We start from the raw sequence: 20,753 nt of genomic DNA, 5'->3' as shown, positions 1-20,753 counted from the left end.
TTTGTATGTGCAAGTCAAAGCAAAAGGGAGGTTGCAGAAAAGGCATGAGAAGCAGGGGAGAGAAGATTTCAGAAAACAGATGGTTATTCAATGGAGGAATATATCATTGACTTTAACAGACTGTATAGAGGATTGAGGAAATTCAATTTGGAGATCCCTCATTCAGTGCTAGCCTTTAAGTTGCTAGATTGTGCTATGGTGTCTCATATGGACAGGCTCTGGTTCTAACTGGGGTTTGGATCTAGGAAAAAGACTCCCTGTTGGATCAGATGTCTGTTGCCTTAAAAAAAAGTTCCTCGGGAAATAGACATGCATGCACTCGACCTTTCTTTTCAGCAGTACCAACTCACTCTATCCCAAAGCTGTTCTGGTCCGCAGTTTCATTTCATCCTTCGTCTTGTCCGCGCTTTTTTATCTTCCTTTCAGGTGTGAAGGATCACAAGCTTTAAAGCTCATGAGCACCAACACCTCTCTGGAACCTTCTTACCCTTCACTATGACTCTGACTATGACTTCCCTCTGACCCCAACCCTTCCTCCAATTTCATCCCTTGCTGTGGACTTATGGTACCGTCCGACCTTCCTTCTCTGTCTGAACGATCTGTCCTTAGCAAAGGCCTCAATTTCATTCCCTTACATCCCCACCTCAATGAATAACGAGCTCAGCACGATGTTGAGCTTTTCTTCAGATTCCTTCACCTCCATGCTCATTTCGTTGGCCAGGAGTCTTCTTCCTACCCTGCACAGAGGACCCTTTTACCATCTTCAGAATCCTTCCTCCACTTGGACACCTCCACTATGGTCTCTTATCTTCTCTAGACCTTTCATTGAGAACTACTGGCATGACATAGGCCTTCTCAATTTCTCCACTACCCTCACTCACTTTAACCTATCTCCCTTTGAACTTGCAGCACTCCGTTCTCTTAGGTCCAACTTTAGCAGTAAACCTGCTGACAATGGTGGTGCTGTTGTTGTTTGGCCTACTAACCTCTACCTAGCAGAGGATGAACGTCAACTCTCTGGCAATTCCTTCTACTGCCCCTGGACCATGACCCAACACTGAACATCAAGCCACTATTGCCAAGACTGTCACTGACCTCATCTCCTCTGGAGGTTTTCCCTCCATGACCTCCAACCTCATAGTCCACCAACACTGAACAACCCGCTTCTACCTCCTTCCCAAAAGCCACAAATAGGACTACCCTGGTGGACCCATGTTTCAGCCTGTTCCTGCCCCACTGAACTGATTTCTTCCTATCTCAACTCTATTTTTTTTTCCTTGGCTGGTTTCTTCCCACCTACACTTCTTCCCATTATTTTAACAGTTTCCAGTTTCCTGGCCTAACCATTTCCCTGTTACCATGGACGGACATCCAATCCCTCTACACCTCCATTCCCCACCAGGATGGTCAGAGAATGCCCTGCTTCTTCATTGAACAGAGGCTCAACCAGTCCCCATCCACCAATACCTTCCTTTGCCTGGCTGAACTTGTTCTCATATTGAACAGCCTCTCCTTTAACTCCACTCACTTCCTCCAAATAAAAGGTGTTGCTATGGGAACCCACATAGTTCCAAACTATGCCTGCCTTTTTGTGGGATATGTGGAACATTCTTTGTTCCAGTCCTACTCAGGCCCCCTCCCTCACCTCTTTTTCCAGTATTTCGATGAAGCACTTTACAGCTTTCCAGACTCAACATTGAGTTCAACAATTTTAGTTCATAAGCTCTGGTCCCATTTTGTTTTCTTTTCCTTTGCTAGTTTGATTTTCTTCTCTCTTGTTTGTCTCTTTTTTTTTACTTTTGAACAGTGGATGTTCATCATTCTGGCATTCACACTTCCTCTAGAAACAAGTTTAGTTTCTTTACTCATCCCATTACCACTCCCTTTGGCCTTTCACCATGAACATTTTTGTCATTTAATTCTCCTGTCTTCCACCCTATCACAGACTTTCCCTTTTATTCTATTTCCTGCCCTCTCCCCTTTCACTTGCTCAAAATCTATTTCACTTCTAAGTTATTCTGGTTCTGATGAAAGATCATTAACCAGAAACATTAACTCTGTTTCTCTCGCACAGATGCTGCCAAACCTGCTGAGTATTTCTGGCATTTTCTCTTTTTATTTCAGATTTCCAGTATCCACAGTATTTTTCTTATGCTTCAAAAGTACTTGATTGGTTGTAAAGCATTTTGGTACATCCTGATGGTGCTATTTAAATGCAAGTCTTTCTTTCTTTAAGCATTGGCAGCTAAGCTTAAATATTAAGATAAAGCCCAACCATGAAAATGGATTGGGCCTTTTGCTGGTGTTATTGGATGGGCCTAGCAGATATCCCTTTCGTCACCCGCCCCAATCTAAGCTATAAATCGCCCTCTATGATACGGACCTCATGATTCAGAACTGGAAGAAATATGAGATTTATGGTATAGGACTATTTTATTTTTACATTCATTGGGAAAAAACTTGTTCCCTTTAGTTTGTGTTTGTAACAAAAGTGTTTTTCTTTCTCCCATTGCTGCAGTGTATTATGAGATCTGTGTTATCTTGTCCTTACAGTAAAGAAACAGGTAAAGAACAAATATTTCCTACAAAACCTGGAACTAGCAAAATCATTATCCCTGGAGATCATCTTGAAAAGACCTCTTTATACAAAGTTTGGGTACAAGCTCAGAACGCACTTGGAAATGCAACATCCAAGGGTCTAACTTTTGCGATCCATGATATAGGTACAGTATTACAATTTCTAGAAGTCACGATTGCACTTGACCTTTTTGGTTCAGAGCTCAGACTCCTCTGATGGCTCATTAAACAAACATCTAACCTAGTTAAAACAGATTAGGAAAGCCCAACATTTACTCATGAGTCTATGTTCTGATAATTCCACTGGAAAATGCATTTTTGTGGATGTTAGGGTGTAAACAAGTTTGGATTCAGGTGTATTTAACCCCAACATTGAGGAGACCAAGGGGCTGAAAGTCTGCAGTCCTTCTGGCATACTCCTGCTATGACTGGTGGCAGTACAACAGAAGGGATAGATATCACGTTGGGACCCATAAACATGTGATCCTGGCCTAGCATTATGGAATCCATGATGGGCCATTGGCAACGTAGCCTCTACGCATGCCAAATATGGCTATCAACATGGGAAAGGGGAGGTCAGGTGATGATTCTGTTCATCGGGAATTGGCATGGGAACACCTAATAAAACTAGACATACCGGCCAACACTGTGGCAGTCCTTGGGCTCACCTCGGGAACTGTGATTAAACCCTGTCCCCCTGAACAGGAGACAAGTTATATTTTTAAAAAACAACTTTTTTCTGTGGTCTCCTTGCAGTAACATCAATCTGGAGCTCCAATAACTCAATGACACTTTATCAAAATTTTCAAGGTTGTGCCCCAGGAGCTATGGGCATCTGCTAATTGTCCCCAAATTAAGGGCCCTCCCTCTGATCCTGCAGACTTTGACTGGGTCAGTGGCGAAGGTCACCTGTGGCATAATCTTGCAGTAAGTGCTGAGATCTCTGGCCTAATAATTTTTAGGGCCTAACTGTCCAGTCATGAAGTAAAACCACTTAGGCATGAAAGTGATGAGCTGCAGGCAACTGTAGAACTATATCCACCACCACCCACTGTGAATTTCCTCAGGGCTACTTCCCAATTGACTAACATAACTTCAACAGAAGATTGACAAAAAAAGCTAGATATGCCGCATAGACAGGTTTCTGATTCTCCCCTGAAGTTATGATAACCGAGCAACAGAGCCCTAAAGGAAATTCCCAGTGATCATCTTTTAGGAGGAGGGGAAATTGGGAGAAAAATTATTCTAATTCTAATGCCAGTTTGTAACATTTTTTTTTAAATAGTTAAGCCTGACTCTCCAAACATCACGAAAGTTGAATTTATAAGCAATTCAGTTGCCAAGATCATTATTCACTGGAGAAATACAACAAGTGCACAATGTCAGTTTGAAATAAGATATAGAATAACATCGGATCCCGGTATCAGCTGGACTCTGGTAGGTTCCAGATTTGCTGCAGAATGCTGTTTTATAAAGTGTGCATTAGGTGACTGCAGTGGGGATTAATAACATGTCTATAACCAACCTCTCCTCCTCCAGCAAAGGTCTTGCCTTTTTTTGCTGCTTTTAAACATTCCTACCATATCTTCTTGTCATTTTTAAAAAAGTATGTTGCTGCAGGCTTTATTAAAATACAAAATACAGGCCACAGGAGGCTCTCAGTGTCCATTATATTTTGTTTTTGAAAATTTGGTAATAGGTTTGGATTTTCCTTAGATCTTCAGTGAATGACAGCAGGACTTTCACCCATCCCTGTGATTCTGCAGGCATCTGATCGCATTTTCTTTGGGTAGGGAGACTGCAAGGCAGGATTACAGTGAGAATCCCACTCCTGATTGCATCTCCACTGCTGAGAGAAACAGAAACCAGGGCAGGTTGCAGAAGTTAAAGGGCTGCTGCTGCTGAACTAGTCAGATGCAGGTGACTCTGAAGAGGGAGAGAGAGTTAGAGCCACACTTGAATGTCAAAGTGATAGCAGAAAGTGGTGAATCATCTAATGGGCCTACAGTGACCAAGGCACCAAGATTCTCAGAAGCTGCGATGGCGATGATACTGGCAAAACTAAGGGCCAAAGACAAATGTTATTTGGTGGCCAGGGAATTATGTCTCCGAAAAAGGATGTGCAGGCATGCTGGGGGAGCAGGGGGAACTGGCAATCAGTGCCAACTCTATCTCCCTATTAACAGCTAGTCAATGACAGAAGGGGGGCACATTGGCGCAGTGGTTAGCACCGCAGCCTCACAGCTCCAGGGACCCGGGTTCGATTCTGGGTACTGCCTGTGCGGAGTTTGCAAGTTCTCCCTGTGTCTGCGTGGGTTTCCTCCTGGTGCTCCGGTTTCCTCCCACATGCCAAAGATTTGCAGGTTGATAGGTTAATTGGCCATCATAAATTGCCCCTAGCATAGGTAGGTGGTAGGGAAATATATAGGGATAGGTGGGGATGTGATAGAAATACGGGATTAGTGTAGGATGAGTATAAATGGGTTGTTGATGGTCGGCACAGACTCGGTGGGCCGAAGGGCCTGTTAAAGTGCTGTATCTCGAAACGAAACGAAAATGACTTGATGACCATACCAGCCTGGCCAAGGAAAGGGACTACATGAGGTCCCCTACAGATGCTGAGATACTGCTGGAAGCATGACTGATCTCAAAAGCATTCAGGGCAATATAGTTTAAAAGAAGAAATGAATGAGACCCTGAGCAGGAACAAGAAGCTCCCACTACTTCCCTCACAGGTACACTTTCTCTGCCACCATTTCATAATTCATATGCATCATATTTCCTGCAATGTTGGACTGAAAAATGAAGAGACTGCTGCACTACCTGCACCTGAATGCATCTTTACAGGAGAATATCAGCAGACACCTGGGTGAAAAACATTGGGAATTAATCCGTTCCATGTCTCAATATTTGTGTTCTTTGCAAAAGAGAAATATATATACAACTGGAAGCAAAGGACTGAGGCCCCTCCTAAGACGTGAGGAGCAGCCTCTGCAACACACTGGGGGAGATGGGGAAGTTGGCAGAGGGTTGCTAGACTTAGATTGGTAATGGTGTAGAGCGTTTATGGAACGGTGAGTTTTTTTGCAGTCTAGACATTCTGATAACTTGGAAGGTCTCCTGTCAGTCACAATTTCTGATTTATCAATCAGAGATCTTCTTCCTATGATGAATATACATTGTATCCCTGACAGGTGCTCAACACTTACAGAGGGAGCTATCTGACCAGCAACCTGGCATCTCCAGAAAGACCCTTCCCCACCCAATTCACCCACGCTGCCATAGTGCTTTACTTACTGAAGCAAGCCCAGATACACTCACTTGGGTTAAGGGCACAATAAGAAAGAAGGGCTATCACTCAATGAATCATACAGTACCAATGAGCCGGAGCAGCTGGGAGGAAATGATGAGGAAACAGCAGTCTCTCCTCCGAGCAGAAACAGCTACTCTTGGCTGGAGGGGCTCAATCAAGATTTCAGGGGGAAACAAATCTATGTTTCAGGAGCATGGAAGTGGTTACAGTCTTTTCTTCTTCTGTGTTTAGAAGGACAAATGGTCAAATTTAAGGGCATAGAGCAAGCCACCACAATTCTGGATAACTATGCCGTCAGTTTCCCCTTGATCTATTCATGCAGTGGAATTGGGATTTGAGAATCCTAATGGACTGTTCCACAGTGATTCTGGTAGTGCCCAAGGCATTATGGGTTTACTTTTGGCTTCTACCCTGGCTTTCCAAAAGAGCGTCACCAGCCGCAACTGAACCAGTAATCCTTGTCTCCCATCAGCTCTACTGTCATACCGCTGTGGCTAAGTAATGAAGGTATGCTAGATTTCCTGAGAATAAAAAAAAAATTACGGTTACTCCTTGATATTCTTAATAAGGTGGCTAGCATCAATCACTACCTGAACATTCTGCAATTAAATCCCTTCCCGTTCATGAAGTTGCTAGGACGTTCCAATGGGACTTTTAGATGCAGAAAGATGGCATGAGTGGCACTTTGCTTTTGTAGGAATCCAGCCATTCAGGAAAAAGCTAATGGCCCAGATTTAGTTGTCAGCAACAAACTCCTGGTATTATCTGTTTGTATGCTTGCCCACAGACTTTCTGCAGGCATTTGTATTGGAACTTATGGTTATTAGAAATTGAAAATCCTTTATAGGGGATCTGGGACCGGAATAAACAGGACAAGCAACTGTGTATCTCCTTAACCAAACAGACTGAAGACTACTGAGACAGGCGGAAACCGAACCAGGAAATAGAAGTTAGAATAGTCAATGCCAAATTGTATACAGAAAGTGAAATAATAAGAGGGAAAGTTATATGGGATCAAGAGAGAGATAAAAGAGAGAAAGAAAGAAAATATAATTTTTTTTTAAATCTCCAACAATAAATTAAAATCTGAAGTAATAAGACTCCACACTTCTATAAGTAAATTTTCCGTGCCAGAGAGGCTGTTTGACAGTAATTAAGATTTATCACTGCATCAAAAATACACATATTTGAAAGGACAACCCCTAACTTTTTCTGTTGTGTTCTGAGGTCAGAAATAAATTGGCTAAATTTTCCACTTATAAATTTGAAATCGCTCCAACTTTCCTCTTCTGGCAGAAGTTGTGCCTAAAAGTGTAAGAAGTGATGGTAATTCCACCTGAGTGCTGTTGTAGCAATAATAAGCTAGCCAGGAAGGATCTAAAGGGAGAGCTAAGAAGAGCAAGGAGAGGACACGAGAAGTCATTGGCGGATAGGATCAGGGAAAACCCTAAGGCTTTCTATAGGTATATCAGGAATAAAAGAATTACTAGAGTTAGATTAGGGCCAATCAAGGATAGTAGTGGGAAGTTGTGTGTGGAATCAGAGGAGATAGGGGAAGTGTTAAATGAATATTTTGCGTCAGTATTTACAGTAGAGAAAGAAAATGTTGTCGAGGAGAATACTGAGATTCAGGCTACTAGGCTAGATGGGATTGAGGTTCACAAGGAGCAGGTGTTAGCAATTTTGGAAAGTGCGAAAATAGATAAGTCCCCTGGGCCAGATGGGATTTACCCTAGGATTCTCTGGGAAGCTCGGGAGGAGATTGCAGAGCCTTTGTCCTTGATCTTTATGTCTTTGATCTTTATGTCGTCATTGTCGACAGGAATAGTGCCAGAAGACTGGAGGATAGCAAATGTTGTCCCCTTGTTCAAGAAGGGGAGTAGAGACAGCCCTGGTAATTATAGACCTGTGAGCCTTACTTCGGTTGTGGGTAAAATGTTGGAAAAGGTTATAAGAGACAGGATTTATAATCATCTTGAAAAGAATAAGTTCATTAGCGATAGTCAGCACGGTTTTATGACGGGTAGGTCGAGCCTCACAAACCTTATTGAGTTTTTCGAGAAGGTGACCAAACAGGTGGATGAGGGTAAAGCAGTGGATGTGGTGTATATGGATTTCAGTAAGGTGTTTGATAAGGTTCCCCACGGTAGGCTATTGCAGAAAATACGGAAGTATGGGGTTGAAGGTGATTTAGAGCTTTGGATCAGAAATTGGCTAGCTGAAAGAAGACAGAGGGGTGGTGGTTGATGGCAAATGTTCATCCTGGAGTTTAGTTACTAGTGGTGTACCGCAAGGATCTGTTTTGGGGCCACTGCTGTTTGTCATTTTTATAAATGACCTGGAAGAGGGTGTAGAAGGGTGGGTTAGTAAATTTGCAGATAACACTAAGGTCGGTGGAGTTGTGGATAGTGCCGAAGGATGTTGTAGGGTACAGAGGGACATAGATAGGCTGCAGAGCTGGGCTGAGATGGCAAATGGAGTTTAATGCGGAAAAGTGCGAGGTGATTCACTTTGGAAGGAGTAACAGGAATGCAGAGTACTGGGCTAATGGGAAGATTCTTGGTAGTGTAGATGAACAGAGAGATCTTGGTGTCCAGGTGCATAAATCCCTGAAGGTTGCTACCCAGGTTAATAGGGCTGTTAAGAAGGCATATGGTGTGTTAGCTTTTATTAGTAGGGGGATCGAGTTTCGGAGCCACGAGGTCATGCTGCAGCTGTACAAAACTCTGGTGAGACTGCACCTGGAGTATTGCGTGCAGTTCTGGTCACCGCATTATAGGAAGGATGTGGAAGCTATGGAAAGGGTGCAGAGGAGATTTACCAGGATGTTGCCTGGTATGGAGGGAAGGTCTTACGAGGAAAGGCTGAGGGACTTGAGGTTGTTTTCGTTAGAGAGAAGGAGGAGAAGAGGTGACTTAATAGAGACATATAAGATAATCAGAGGGTTAGATAGGGTGGATAGTGAGAGTCTTTTTCCTCGGATGGTGATGGCAAACACGAGGGGACATAGCTTTAAGTTGAGGGGTGATAGATATAGGACAGATGTCGGAGGTAGTTTCTTTACTCAGAGAGTAGTAGGGGCGTGGAACGCCCTGCCTGCAGCAGTAGTAGACTCGCCAACTTTAAGGGCATTTAAGTGGTCATTGGATAGACATATGGATGAAAATGGAATAGTGTAGGTCAGATGGTTTCACAGGTCGGCGCAACATCGAGGGCCGAAGGGCCTGTGCTGCGCTGTAATGTTCTAATTCTAATTCTAATTCTAATATGCAATTTTTTTCATCCTCATTTGAATCTGGGAGAGATGTGATACTTGTGGTATAAACTCCTGTTGCGGGCTTTTCTTGGGACAATTTTAATATCATTAAAACACATTAATTACCTTTTTGACACAGATACATGTCACTATGCATTTCTTGTTTAGAAAGAATTAGTAAAATTTTGTTCCAATAATTTCTTCATGTTGCTTTTTTGAATACATACAAAGATTCAGATAATTGAATAATGTGGATGTTTAGTACTGTGATAACAATATGAAGGCACTGTTGCTGTGATGCTGTATTGTGTTGCAAATGCTGCAGTCTGGTTGAAAGTTTTTTTTAAAGTAAACTTGAGAGGAAAAGAGAAGCAAAAGTTGATATGAGAGAAATTTCTGTTACCAATTTTAGGTTGCTAAAAATGCATTTAGCATCAATGGAAATTCAGGCCATTTTTACAACTGGGAGCCATTCAAGGAATACGAGTTTCAGATCCGCTGCTGCCTTGGAAAGAGCAACAACTACTGGAGTGACTGGAGCAGGTCATTTATAAACAAAACACCTGAGGCAGGTGAGTGCAATTCTGACATGTATTTTAATAGTGAGACACTTTAAAATAAACTGTTATATACTCAGCTACACCAAGTATATTAAATGTGTATTGCACGCACATATTTCTGCTGGAAGATATGTGTATGTATGTGTGTGTGTTGGGAGGGAAGAGGAGAGCAGCAGCAAATTTAAAATTGTACACACTACTTCCAATTACCAGAGGAGGAATTTGTTAATGCAGATGAGGTGACATTCACTGTTAAGGCCATCTCTTTCTATGTGCCTAGATGAGGTATTTGAGTGGCTCTTTTCTTCAGGACCTAAAAGCTGAGTCCTCAGTTCCTCCTGCTACTTTCCAAACCATTCAACCCCCTTATCCCAAAGTTTTCCTGTGGTGCTCTCCTTCCTCTACTGTCCCCTCTGTGCCACTTGTTCCTCCTGCCTGCTACAGCTTTGACAGATGCACTGTGTGTGCAGGAATCTTTTGGATAGTTGTGCAAGATCGGGTATCCTTAAAGCAGCACAACCACAACATAAAGAAAGGGAAAAAAAGGAGCCCTCTTTGAACTCTTGACTTATTCCCACTCAAAGTTTGCAATCAGCAAATGAGAGGCTGTGGGTCAGGATCTTCAAATCCACTCATTGGGTGCATTTTACTCTCAATGTTACATTCAGGGAAGAATTGTGCCCAACTCCTTAAGTCTGCACTTACAGGTATTGGTTAGGGTAAATACAATGTAAGTTCATGCAATCAGATTTACTGCCTGGTTAACCTGCCAAAGGCTATATGAAACAATATGCATTGAATGGTCAATCAAAACCAATCTGAGAACAGTGTGCACTGTGGTAGTGAAAAATATTAGAAGGGTCATATTTCAAATACTTCATATGGTTATCAATAAATTATGTTACTGTTAAACACTAGCAAAAAATCCTTTTTCTCCCCTTATGAACTTTTGCAGAGCCTGCAGGAGTTTTAGATGCGTGGAGTTTATGTGAGCCAGTTGATCCAAACAAACATAGAAGAATAATCATCTACTGGAAGGTATGTTGAATACCTTACACCTGCCATTTTGTTAATCAGCTATATACTCCTAGGCACACAAAGCCATCAGCAGCAATGTTTTTTACATGGTAACGGTGGAGCTCAGGGAGGTAAAGTTCTGTCAAACAATGTGACCTTACTAACGTGGGCAGTTAAGATGAAAGATCGATGTATAGCTCCTGCTGAGCTGCTCCTGAAACAAGATAATTTAATGGCTCTTAAGAAAACAAAATCACCTTTCAATAAAATTATCTGACATAATTTATGAATCCTATTACAAGTTTCTCTTAACTGTACCAATCATTAGCAGGTAACTTCAGAAAACTATTGTTTGCTTTGTTTTAACTGCAACGATTTAATATTACAACCTGTCAAACTTCCCTTCATTGTTCCCCCTAAGCTGTTAATTTGTTACAGGACATACAGTTTATCGTCTTTGTAGCCTTACGTTATCAAAATCAAAACCCATCGCACTGTTCCAAACTTAAATTTATTTTTCCCTAGGACCTCCTAAGTGTGGATCTTCTTACCTCCCTCAATTATTCCTTCCTTCTGCAACATACAAACTTTTAAAACCAAAATCTGGCATCACATAGTCATTATTTCTTTCTTTATTTCATTTTTTCCCCTACTGTTTTTAACCTCGGCAGTGTCCAGTCTGGCACTATATAAGCCATAGCTTTACATTTTAGTTTCTTAATTTAATTGAAGTGCCAACCCCTTCCCCAGATCTGTCTCGGGTAATTCGTTAATTTTTCTAGCCAGTGATTTTTCAAATATTCATATTTATTTATAAAAAAAGTCAAATGGGGTCAGGTCCTGATGTCTGCCCTGCCTGTCGAAGCAAAAAATTCTAAAAAGAGTTCTTAACAGTTGTTAGGCCTCTCATTTACATATTCAAAGGGCCAAACACCTAATTTAAGCATCTTGGGTACCTAAAAACAGGCGCCCATGGATTAAGTAGCAGGACCAACCCCTGTGGACATTAGCTCAGGCAGTTACCGGAAAGATGGATGGAGTCGGTTGCAAGGGAGCAGAGTTTGTGATGGGAATTGAAGACAATGGCTTATGCTTTGTACTTATTTAGCAATGCCATGAAATAGGAGACGGGGCACATGTCTGCCTATATGCCTCTTTTCTTTGAAGTCCAAGCTACACAATGAAAGGTAAAAATGTATCCTTCAGAATTAATTGAAACTGCCTCATGTTCAATTACTTCCTGTAATGATCGACAAGAAGAAAAGGAATTTGCAGATGTAAACCTAGTCAAACAAAATTTGAACTAAATAGACTTAGATCCCTTCAGTTTTTATGTATTTCCCCTTATTCAAACTAAATTGTTTCTAGTTAAAAATTTAGTTAACAGAAACCAGTTATTGATGTGTAATGTTACCAAGGGAGCAAAATACATTCCTGTGCCGGTACATCAACAGCGCCTGCCCTTATATGGCTAGCAGTTGCTGTACTTGAGATTCCCTGAGGCCCAAAAAGGAAATCGAAACTTTTTTGAATCGCTCATTCCAAAAAGAGCCATTTAGCCTCCAGACAAGAGAAAGGTTGATGGCCTTTCAAAAGGCTTGAATGGGGCTCTTAGCTGGCATGAGATGCATTGAGACCTTTCAAGATGCAAAGTGCAAGGGTGCAGATTTCTTAGGGAAACTCAGGAACTCCTCTGATACCTTCATATGACATAAAAAGTGGGCAGATAATCTGCCTATACCTCCATATCAGAATTTGTGCAGTATGAACAGATGGAATATTGGCTTAACTAGGTTCAGACCCAAATTTCAGGACCCCCTTAGCAGATGTCAGATTTGCTGTCCTCCCCAAGTAAAAACTGCAAGTCAATAGTGAGCATGTGGTCTTACCTTGCCAAAATTCATGAGTCCAGAAAATGTGGGAGATTGCAGTGACTAACTTGGCCACCCCCACAAGTCATTTCAAACAGTACTCCTGATTGAAAGGTGCCCCTCGACTTCAAATAGATTCTTTTACAGCACCCTGTGGAGACTCCCAGAGCAGCATCCGAAAAAGATGCAAACCTGCTCCTGCCCCTGTCCCTTCTTGCTGCCAGCCTGCACTATTAGCAACACTTTCAATTTGGCTCTGTTTTTTATTTATGAACAGTAGCCTTTTAAAAGCCAGTGACTTTCTGGTTATCCAATTCCTACCTACCCTGTGGGCTGAATTTTCACATACAGGAATGTGTGGGCATGGGAGCTGGTGGTGGGTTAAAACCAGGGAAATTGGCAGCGTGTCAAGAAGTCAGCTCCAACCCACTGATTTCCACATTTAACTGCAGCGCCTTAGGCTGCCTGTACACAACTCCATTGGAAGAGACGGGTTGTCAATTTCAGTGTGTTAATCACTCAATTGCGGCAATATTAACATGGCTTTTGCAATATTACTGGGTCCATGGGTTTCCTGGAAACCTGCCAGTGAAAGTAAGGTGAGAACACAGTTGCAATTGACAGGGCTAAAGACATGACAGGGAAATATAATGGGAAGTACTGAAATCTCACAGCTGCTTTCTTGTCTGCTTGTGTGAAGGACTTGTTCACAGTATTTGTTGAGAGGTTACTTAACCACTGTGCATGTTATTTTGACAACTTTGGTGGTTTGTACGTCTGATCTCCACTTTGGAGCTCTGATGTATCAGAATAGCATGGATGCTGCTTATGCAGTTTTACTTTGGACCTCAGATGAGGACCAAGATGACCAGCAGGAGGAGCAACAGCCTGTTCCTCACACACCTGAAGCTCCATGAGAGAGAGGATATCAGCAGAAAGGTGCAGCTTGCAGGGGGCCATTCCTGCCACACAGGGTCTACAGGCAGTGGATAAGGTGTCTCAACAAGTCAGAAAACAAGTGTTTTCGTCGGATCTCACATCGGATTTTTGCAGCCTGCTGGAACAAGGCCTGCTTCCAAGTGGTCCAGGTGGCTTTGCTTTACTTTACCTGTGGCTGTCAAAGCCACCACAGCCCTCAACCTCTTTGGCTCAGTATCCTTCCAGGACTCTGCAGGAGACATTTGCAGGTTCTCTAGGCAGCCCATAAATGCACATGACAGATAACCGATAGCTTGTTTGCCAGGGCTGGCAATTATGTCAACTCTGCCACTGATGATGCCAGTCAGAATAAGGGGAAGCTGAGGTTTGAGGCTCTGGCTGGTTTCTGACAGGTGCAAGGCATCATCAACTGCAAGGGCTTCCACTCCATCACTGTGCAGCTAGTGTGCAGCCACAAGAAGATCTTTATACAGGTGTGTGCAAGACTCCTCAATGGACACAGTCTCGCAGCAAGGTAAATGATGTCGGGGGTCACCGGGGCCAATCAGACAGGCCTTGGTAATGGCAGGGTGGGTGTTGGTTAGTGAGGGCAGTGGAGAGGTGATGATGCGGGAGTGGCCATTGCCACAGAGTGCCCACATAGGAGGGCCTCCCCCGGAGCCTGCAGGGAGGTTGCCAGGATTCAGCAGGCAGTCTCCCCAGCCAGATGCAGGAAGAGGCCCTTAATTGCTTAATTAAGTGGCACAATTGGCCTCTGAGCAGGAGGGCTGTCCTCCACCTTCCCTGCCGCTGGCAAAAGGCCATGGTGACAGGGAGGCGACGTGCATGCCCCTGCCCTCCCTTGCCATTTTCCAGCCCCACCCTGTCTCTCAGCCCGCTCTTGCAGACCCCATAGTTTGCAAGCCACTGATGAGGGCCTGCATGCATTCATTTGATTGCTGCGTTAGATGCTGTATGTAGGTGGTCACTCTTTTTCTGAACAAAGACATCATTGCAAAAGCCTGCAACATTATGCCACTCATGCTTGAGATGGACTCTTCCAACCTCTCTCCAAGTGCGCACAATGCTACTCGAGCTCCTGCCAGTACATTTCACATTCTTTGCTGCTGCTCCAGAAAAACACTGTTTGTCAAAGGCTCCCGAGGTGCAGCATCAGCATCCAGCTGAGCAGAACTTGGAGCAGCCTACGGTTTCTGACATGGACTCTCCACTGCTGTCTATCTTTGCCATTTGCTGTGGTTCATTTGTGAAATGTGCGTTATCAGGTGAAAACCCAACTATCTGCCTTACCAACCCCACTGAAGTGTGAGTATCTGTGCTGGTGCACAGTCTGCATGAACCCTGTGATGATGCACATTCAAGGTGAATGACCTCTGAAGAATCATCATCATCCTCCCGTACACCTCCTATGGGAGATTAAAGACATGAATTAGAACTGTCAAGGTAAGAATGTTTTAACTGATCATCATGCATATAATATTATACTCGCTGCTGACATCAAGTCAACATGAGTGAGTGTTGTATGCCATGTGGCCGACTGATATTTAATTCTGTCACTAGGTAGCTGGGATGCCCCATCTCTCCATCTCTGACGGTCAAGCCGAGATTCCACTGATGTCCAGCCCACCTATTCTGCAGCTATCCGTTGAGAAAAGGCTGGAGGGTTACCTCCACTTCTCTGCCTCTCCCTTAAGATCTGTGCTCTACTTTCACTCATAGATCTCTTCCTTCCCTCCTTGCACAAAAAGAATGAGAGTGAGAGTGTTGAACGGATCAATGGAGAGCATTTGTTGAGGGTGACTATGAGGGAGAGGCATGACATTCATAAAGATGAGTGTCATTGGTAGCTGGACAGATGGGATAGATGTACCTGCAAGGTAAGTCGGTGTGAGGAGGGATGTGCTGGAGTAGGTTTGAAAAGGCAGAGTGAGGGGCTTGGGGTTATACCGACATCAGGATGTAGATGAATGTGCCAGTATGCACATCTTTCCTGCCCTGCTTATGTTATTAAACTGCTTTTGCTATTGATTTCATAAGTGTGGAACCACACTGCTGCTGCTGACATCATGGGCAACTTCCAGCTTCTTTGTTTCACTGGCAGGCTTCTTTCTCCCATCAGCAGGGAAGAGTATCTTCCTGTGGGTCCTTCACTAACATGAGGTGCAGGCTTTGAACGTCTGGACTTCATTCTGTCAAGTTCTTCTGTTCTGCTCCCAACTCCCAAATCCATTCAATTTCATATATAATATAAAAACAGAAAATTCCAGAAATATTTAGCAGGTCTGGCAGCATCTCTGGCGAGAGAAACAGAGTTAACGCTTCAGGTCTGTGCTCTTTCATCAGAGCTGACCTTGAAATGTTAACTCTGCTTCTCTCTCCAGGGATGCTGCCAGACCTGGAGTATTTCCAGCACTTTTTATTTTTATTTCAGATTTCCAGCATCTGCAATATTTTGCTTTTTTTCCCATTATATTTCATGTTAGGAGTTTCCTTTTAAATACTGGCGTTGAAATCACCTCATGCAGGTTGTTGTCACATCCACTCACTCTAAATGATTGGGAAACCTGGAAATACTGTGGTAAGGCTGTAGCTAGGTTAAAAAGTCACTGACAGACATGCTACACATACTTCCAGATGTCCTATGCACTTTTGGACTCCTCTGCTGCCTGCGCATCATAAAATCCAACCCTGTATTCTTCATACACACAAGCTGATCTGCTTAGGGAGCCCCTGCTAAACATTAAAATGAGCTGAAATGATGCAAGATAAACTCTCTGCAGCACTTGCCCAAAATGCGTGCAGTGAATTGTGATCCGGCTTGCACTACAACAGGATGGCATGATCAGATCTCATTAAATTCTGGTCACTTTAATACAAACTAATCTCTCTTCTGTACACCAACCCATAAGACACCAGTTGACACATTTCTTAGCACAAGTGAAAATAAGCAAGTTAGACTCCACTCTCGAAAAGAAGTAGGTTAGCAATGATTGTAATCTCTTCAAATAATTTTGACTTGAAAACCACATAAAAATGTATCAACTAGGAAGAAAAGAGCTCGGCAGATAGAATCTAATTAGCAATTCTTTCCCCAAAGTTTTCTGTAGATACTTTTAATATAAATGTACTCATGGAACGATTTAAGGCATCATCCAATCATAAATGTTGCAACACAGAAACTGGACATTTGGCTCAACAACTCTGCACTACTGCCAGATTCCAGATGAAACACCTTAGGCTAATCTCACCTCCTGATCAGTCCCCAAATCCACTAATATTCTTTTTCAAGTTAATTCAATGAAGCTTTTCTGTATGAACAAAGGTCAAATTATAAGATGAGTATACTATAGAAACACTTAAAAATACCATAAAATATCAAAGCCACCAAACAACAACTATTAAAACATGCACGATCAAAACATCAGCATGGTACATGCTGCACAACAAAAAGTCCAGTCATTTTGCAAAATACTCTTTTATTGTAGGTGCTTCCTGCTGACACATAAGTCATCCACAACCGACTCTGTTCAGTGCAGAGAAATGTTCCACCTGATATCTTAGCTATCAGCAAGCTCTTCACCAAATGCACATAATTCCATTGGCTATGATTTTATAGTTAACTTTTTGTTTTCAATGTTTCTTTCTTCCTGTGATCTTTTCATCTGCAGGAACAATATCGATCTCCTGTCCTTTAGGGAAGAAAATCTGCTGACCTTACCTGATCTGGCCTACATGTGACTCCCGACCCACAGCAATGTGGTTGACTCTTAAATGCCCTCTGATATGACGTAGCAAGCCACTCAGTTGTATATAACCACTACAAAGTCAATAAGGAATGAAACCGGGTGGAGCACCCAGCATTGACCTAGGCACCAGAAACGACAATGGCAAACCCAGCCATGTCGACCCTGCAAAGTCCTCCTTACTAACGTCTGGGGGCTTGTGCAAAATTGGGACTAGTCAAGCAACAGCCTGACATAGTCACACTCACCAAATCATACCTTACAGACAATGTCCCAGACACTGCCATCACCATCCCCAGGTATGTCCTGTACCACCGGTAGGACAGACTCAGCAGAGGTGGCAGCACAGTGGTATACAGTCAGGAGGGAGTTGCCCTGGGAGTCCTCAACATCAACCCCATGAAGTCTCATGGCATCAGGTCAAACATAGGCAAGGAAAGCTCTTGCTAATTACCACCTACCACCACCGCACCCCTCCCCCCCCACCCCCTCAATCAGCTGATGAATCAGTACTCCTTCATGTTGAACACCACTTGGAAGAAGCACTGAGGGTGGCAAGGGCACAAAATGTACTCTGGGTGGGGGACTTCAATGTCCATCACCAAACGTGGCTCAGTAGCACCACTACTGACCGAGCTGGCCAAATCCTAAAGGACATAGCTGCTAGACTGGTCTGCAACAGGTGGTGAGGGAACCAACAAGAGGGAAAAATATACTTGACCACATCTTCACTAATCTGCCTGCTGCAGATGCATCTGTCCATGACAGTATTGGTAGGAGTGACCTCCGCACAGTCCTTGTGGAGACAAAGTCCCATCTTCACACTGAGGATACCCTCCATCGTGCTGTGTGGCACTACCACCATGCTAAATGGGATAGATTTCGAACAGATCTAGCAGTGCAAAACTGGGCAGCCATGAGGCGCTGTGGACCATCAGCAGCAGCAGAATTGTACTCAACCATAATCCGTAACCTCATTGCTGGCATATCCCCCACTCTACCATCACCATCAAGATGGGGGACCAACCCTGGTTCAATGAAGAGTGCAGGAGGGCATGCCAGGAGCAGCACCAGGCATACTTCAAAATGAGGTGTCAACCTGGTGAAGCTACAACCCAGGACTACTTGCATGTCAAACAGCATAAGCAGCATGTGATAGACAGAGCTCAGGGATCCCATAACCAACGGATCAGATCTAAGCTCTGCAGTCCTGCCACATCCAGTTGTGAACGGTGGTGGACAATTAAACAACTAACTGGAGGAGGTGACTCCACAAATATCCCCCTCCTCAATGATGAGGAGCCCAGCACATCAGTGCAAAAAATAAGGCTGAAGCATTTGCAACAATCTTCAGCCAGAATTGCCAAGTTGATGATCCATCTCGGCCTCATCCTGAAGACCCCAGCATCATAGATGCCAGACTTCAGCCAATTCGATTCACTCCGTGTGATGTCAGGAAACGACTGAAGGCACTGGATACTGCAAAGGATACGGGTCCTGACAATATTCTGGCAATAGTACTGAAGACCTGTGCTCCAGAACGGGCCTCGCCCCTAGACAAGCTGTTCCAGTACAGCTACAACACCGGCATCTACCTGGCAATTGGGAAAATTGCCCAGGTATGTCCTGCACACAAATAGCAGGACAAGTTCAACCCGGCCAATTACCACCCCATCAGTCGACTCTCAATCATCAGTAAAGTGATGGAAGGTATCGTTGACAGTGCTATCAAGTGGCACTTCCTTATCAATAACCTGCTCAGTGACGCTCAGTTTAGTTTCCGCCAGGGCCACTCCGTTCCAAACCTCATTATAGTCTTGGTTCAAACATGGACAAATGAGCTGAACTCAAGAGGTGAGGTGAGAGTGACTGCCCTTGACATTAAGGCAGCATTTGACCGAGTATGGCATCAAGGAGCCCTAGCAAAACTGGGGTCAATGGGAATCAGGAGGAAAACTCTCCACTGGTTGGAGTTGTACCTAGCGCAAAGGAAGATGGTTGTGGTTGTTGGAGGTCAATCATCTCAACTCCAGGACATCACTGCAGGAGTTCCTCAAGCTAGGGTCCTAGGCCCAACCATCTTCAGCTGCTTCATCAATGACCTTCCTTCAAACATAAAGTCAGAATGGGGACGTTCACTGATAATTGCACAATGTTCAGCACCATTCATGATTCCTCAGACACTGAAGCAGTCCATGTAGAAATGCAGCACGACCTGGACAATGTCCAAGCTTGGGCTGATAAGTGGCAACACAAGTGCCAGGCAATGACCATCTCCAACAAGAGAATATCTAACCATTCCCCTTGACATTCAATGGCATTACGATCGCTGAATCCCCCTCAACCCCTGCGGGTTGCCATTGACCAGAAACAGAACTGGAGTAGCCATATAAATACCATGGCTACAAGAGCAGGTCAGAGGCTAGGAATCCTGCTGTGGGTAACTCACCTCCTGACACCCCAAAGCCTGTCCACCATCTACAAGGCACAAGTCAGGAGTGTGATGGAATACTGTCCACTTGCCTGGATGGGTGCAGCTCCAACAACATCAAGAAGCTCGACACCATCCAGGACAAATCAACCCACTTGATTGGCACCCCATCTACAAACATTCACTCCCTCCACCACCGACGCATAGTGGTAGTAGTGTCTACCATCTACGAGATGCACTGCAGCAACACACCAAGGCTCCTTGGACAGCATCTTCGAAACCCGTGACCTCTACCACCTAGAAGGACAAGGGCAGAAGATGTATGAGAACACCACCACCTGCAAGTTCCCCTCCAAGCCACACACCATCCTGACTTGGAATTATATCACTGTTCCTTCACTGTCACTGGGTCAAAATCCTGGAACTCCCTTCCTAACAGCACTGTGGGTGTACCTACCTCACATGGACTGCAGCGGTTCAAGAAGGCTGCTCACCACCACCTTCTCAAGGGCAATTCGGGATGGGCAATAATTGCTGGCCTGGTGAGGCCAGCGACGCCCAAACCCCAGGAACAAAACCTAATCTATCTTTCCAAACGTTCCAACAAACTTAACTGAGCTTGTGGAACTGTTTCAGCTCATTAAATGCCCTGAGAATGATATTGGGGCTTCCTGTATTTAATAACAGTCGACTATATTCCAAAGTAATTGCCAGTTTTAAATGTAACTGAACAAATCACACAGTACATTTAAAGTTGCTTGATTTCTCCGTCCTGTTTTGGACACAACTGACATCAGTATTGAGTAAAGCTCCAATCTGACTATAGTTGTTTTAATGTGTTTGGCTGATGGTACCCTCCAAATCTGATCCCCAGTTTAAATGCGGCAGTATGGACTTTCTAGCCATCTGACTACCCACTGCTGACCCTGGAAGAGTTTCTAGGATCAGACTTACTTAGCTCTTTGTGGGGAATTCGTGGCAGGATTCCCAACATTACTTGGGAGCTTGCTGCTGGGGCCAGTGGGAAATGGTTGCAGCTGCATGAG

General features: G+C 43.8%; 1 protein-coding gene across 2 annotated transcripts in view; it reads left to right on the top strand.

Moving 5' to 3' along the window:
* LOC137372543 (interleukin-12 receptor subunit beta-2-like) overlaps positions 1–20,753 on the top strand; it is a 124,516-nt gene that overhangs the window by 20,757 nt on the left and 83,006 nt on the right. For both annotated transcript variants that reach the window (XM_068036444.1, XM_068036445.1), the window contains 4 exons: positions 2,554–2,723; positions 3,863–4,014; positions 9,559–9,718; positions 10,662–10,744. In XM_068036444.1, the coding sequence (XP_067892545.1) occupies positions 2,554–2,723; positions 3,863–4,014; positions 9,559–9,718; positions 10,662–10,744 (565 nt within the window). The remainder of the gene's footprint in view (positions 1–2,553; positions 2,724–3,862; positions 4,015–9,558; positions 9,719–10,661; positions 10,745–20,753) is intronic.

The sequence above is a fragment of the Heterodontus francisci genome, chromosome 8 (genome assembly GCF_036365525.1).
Source record: "Heterodontus francisci isolate sHetFra1 chromosome 8, sHetFra1.hap1, whole genome shotgun sequence".
Lineage (NCBI taxonomy): Eukaryota > Metazoa > Chordata > Chondrichthyes > Heterodontiformes > Heterodontidae > Heterodontus > Heterodontus francisci.
This window is presented reverse-complemented; position numbering and strand designations above follow the sequence as displayed.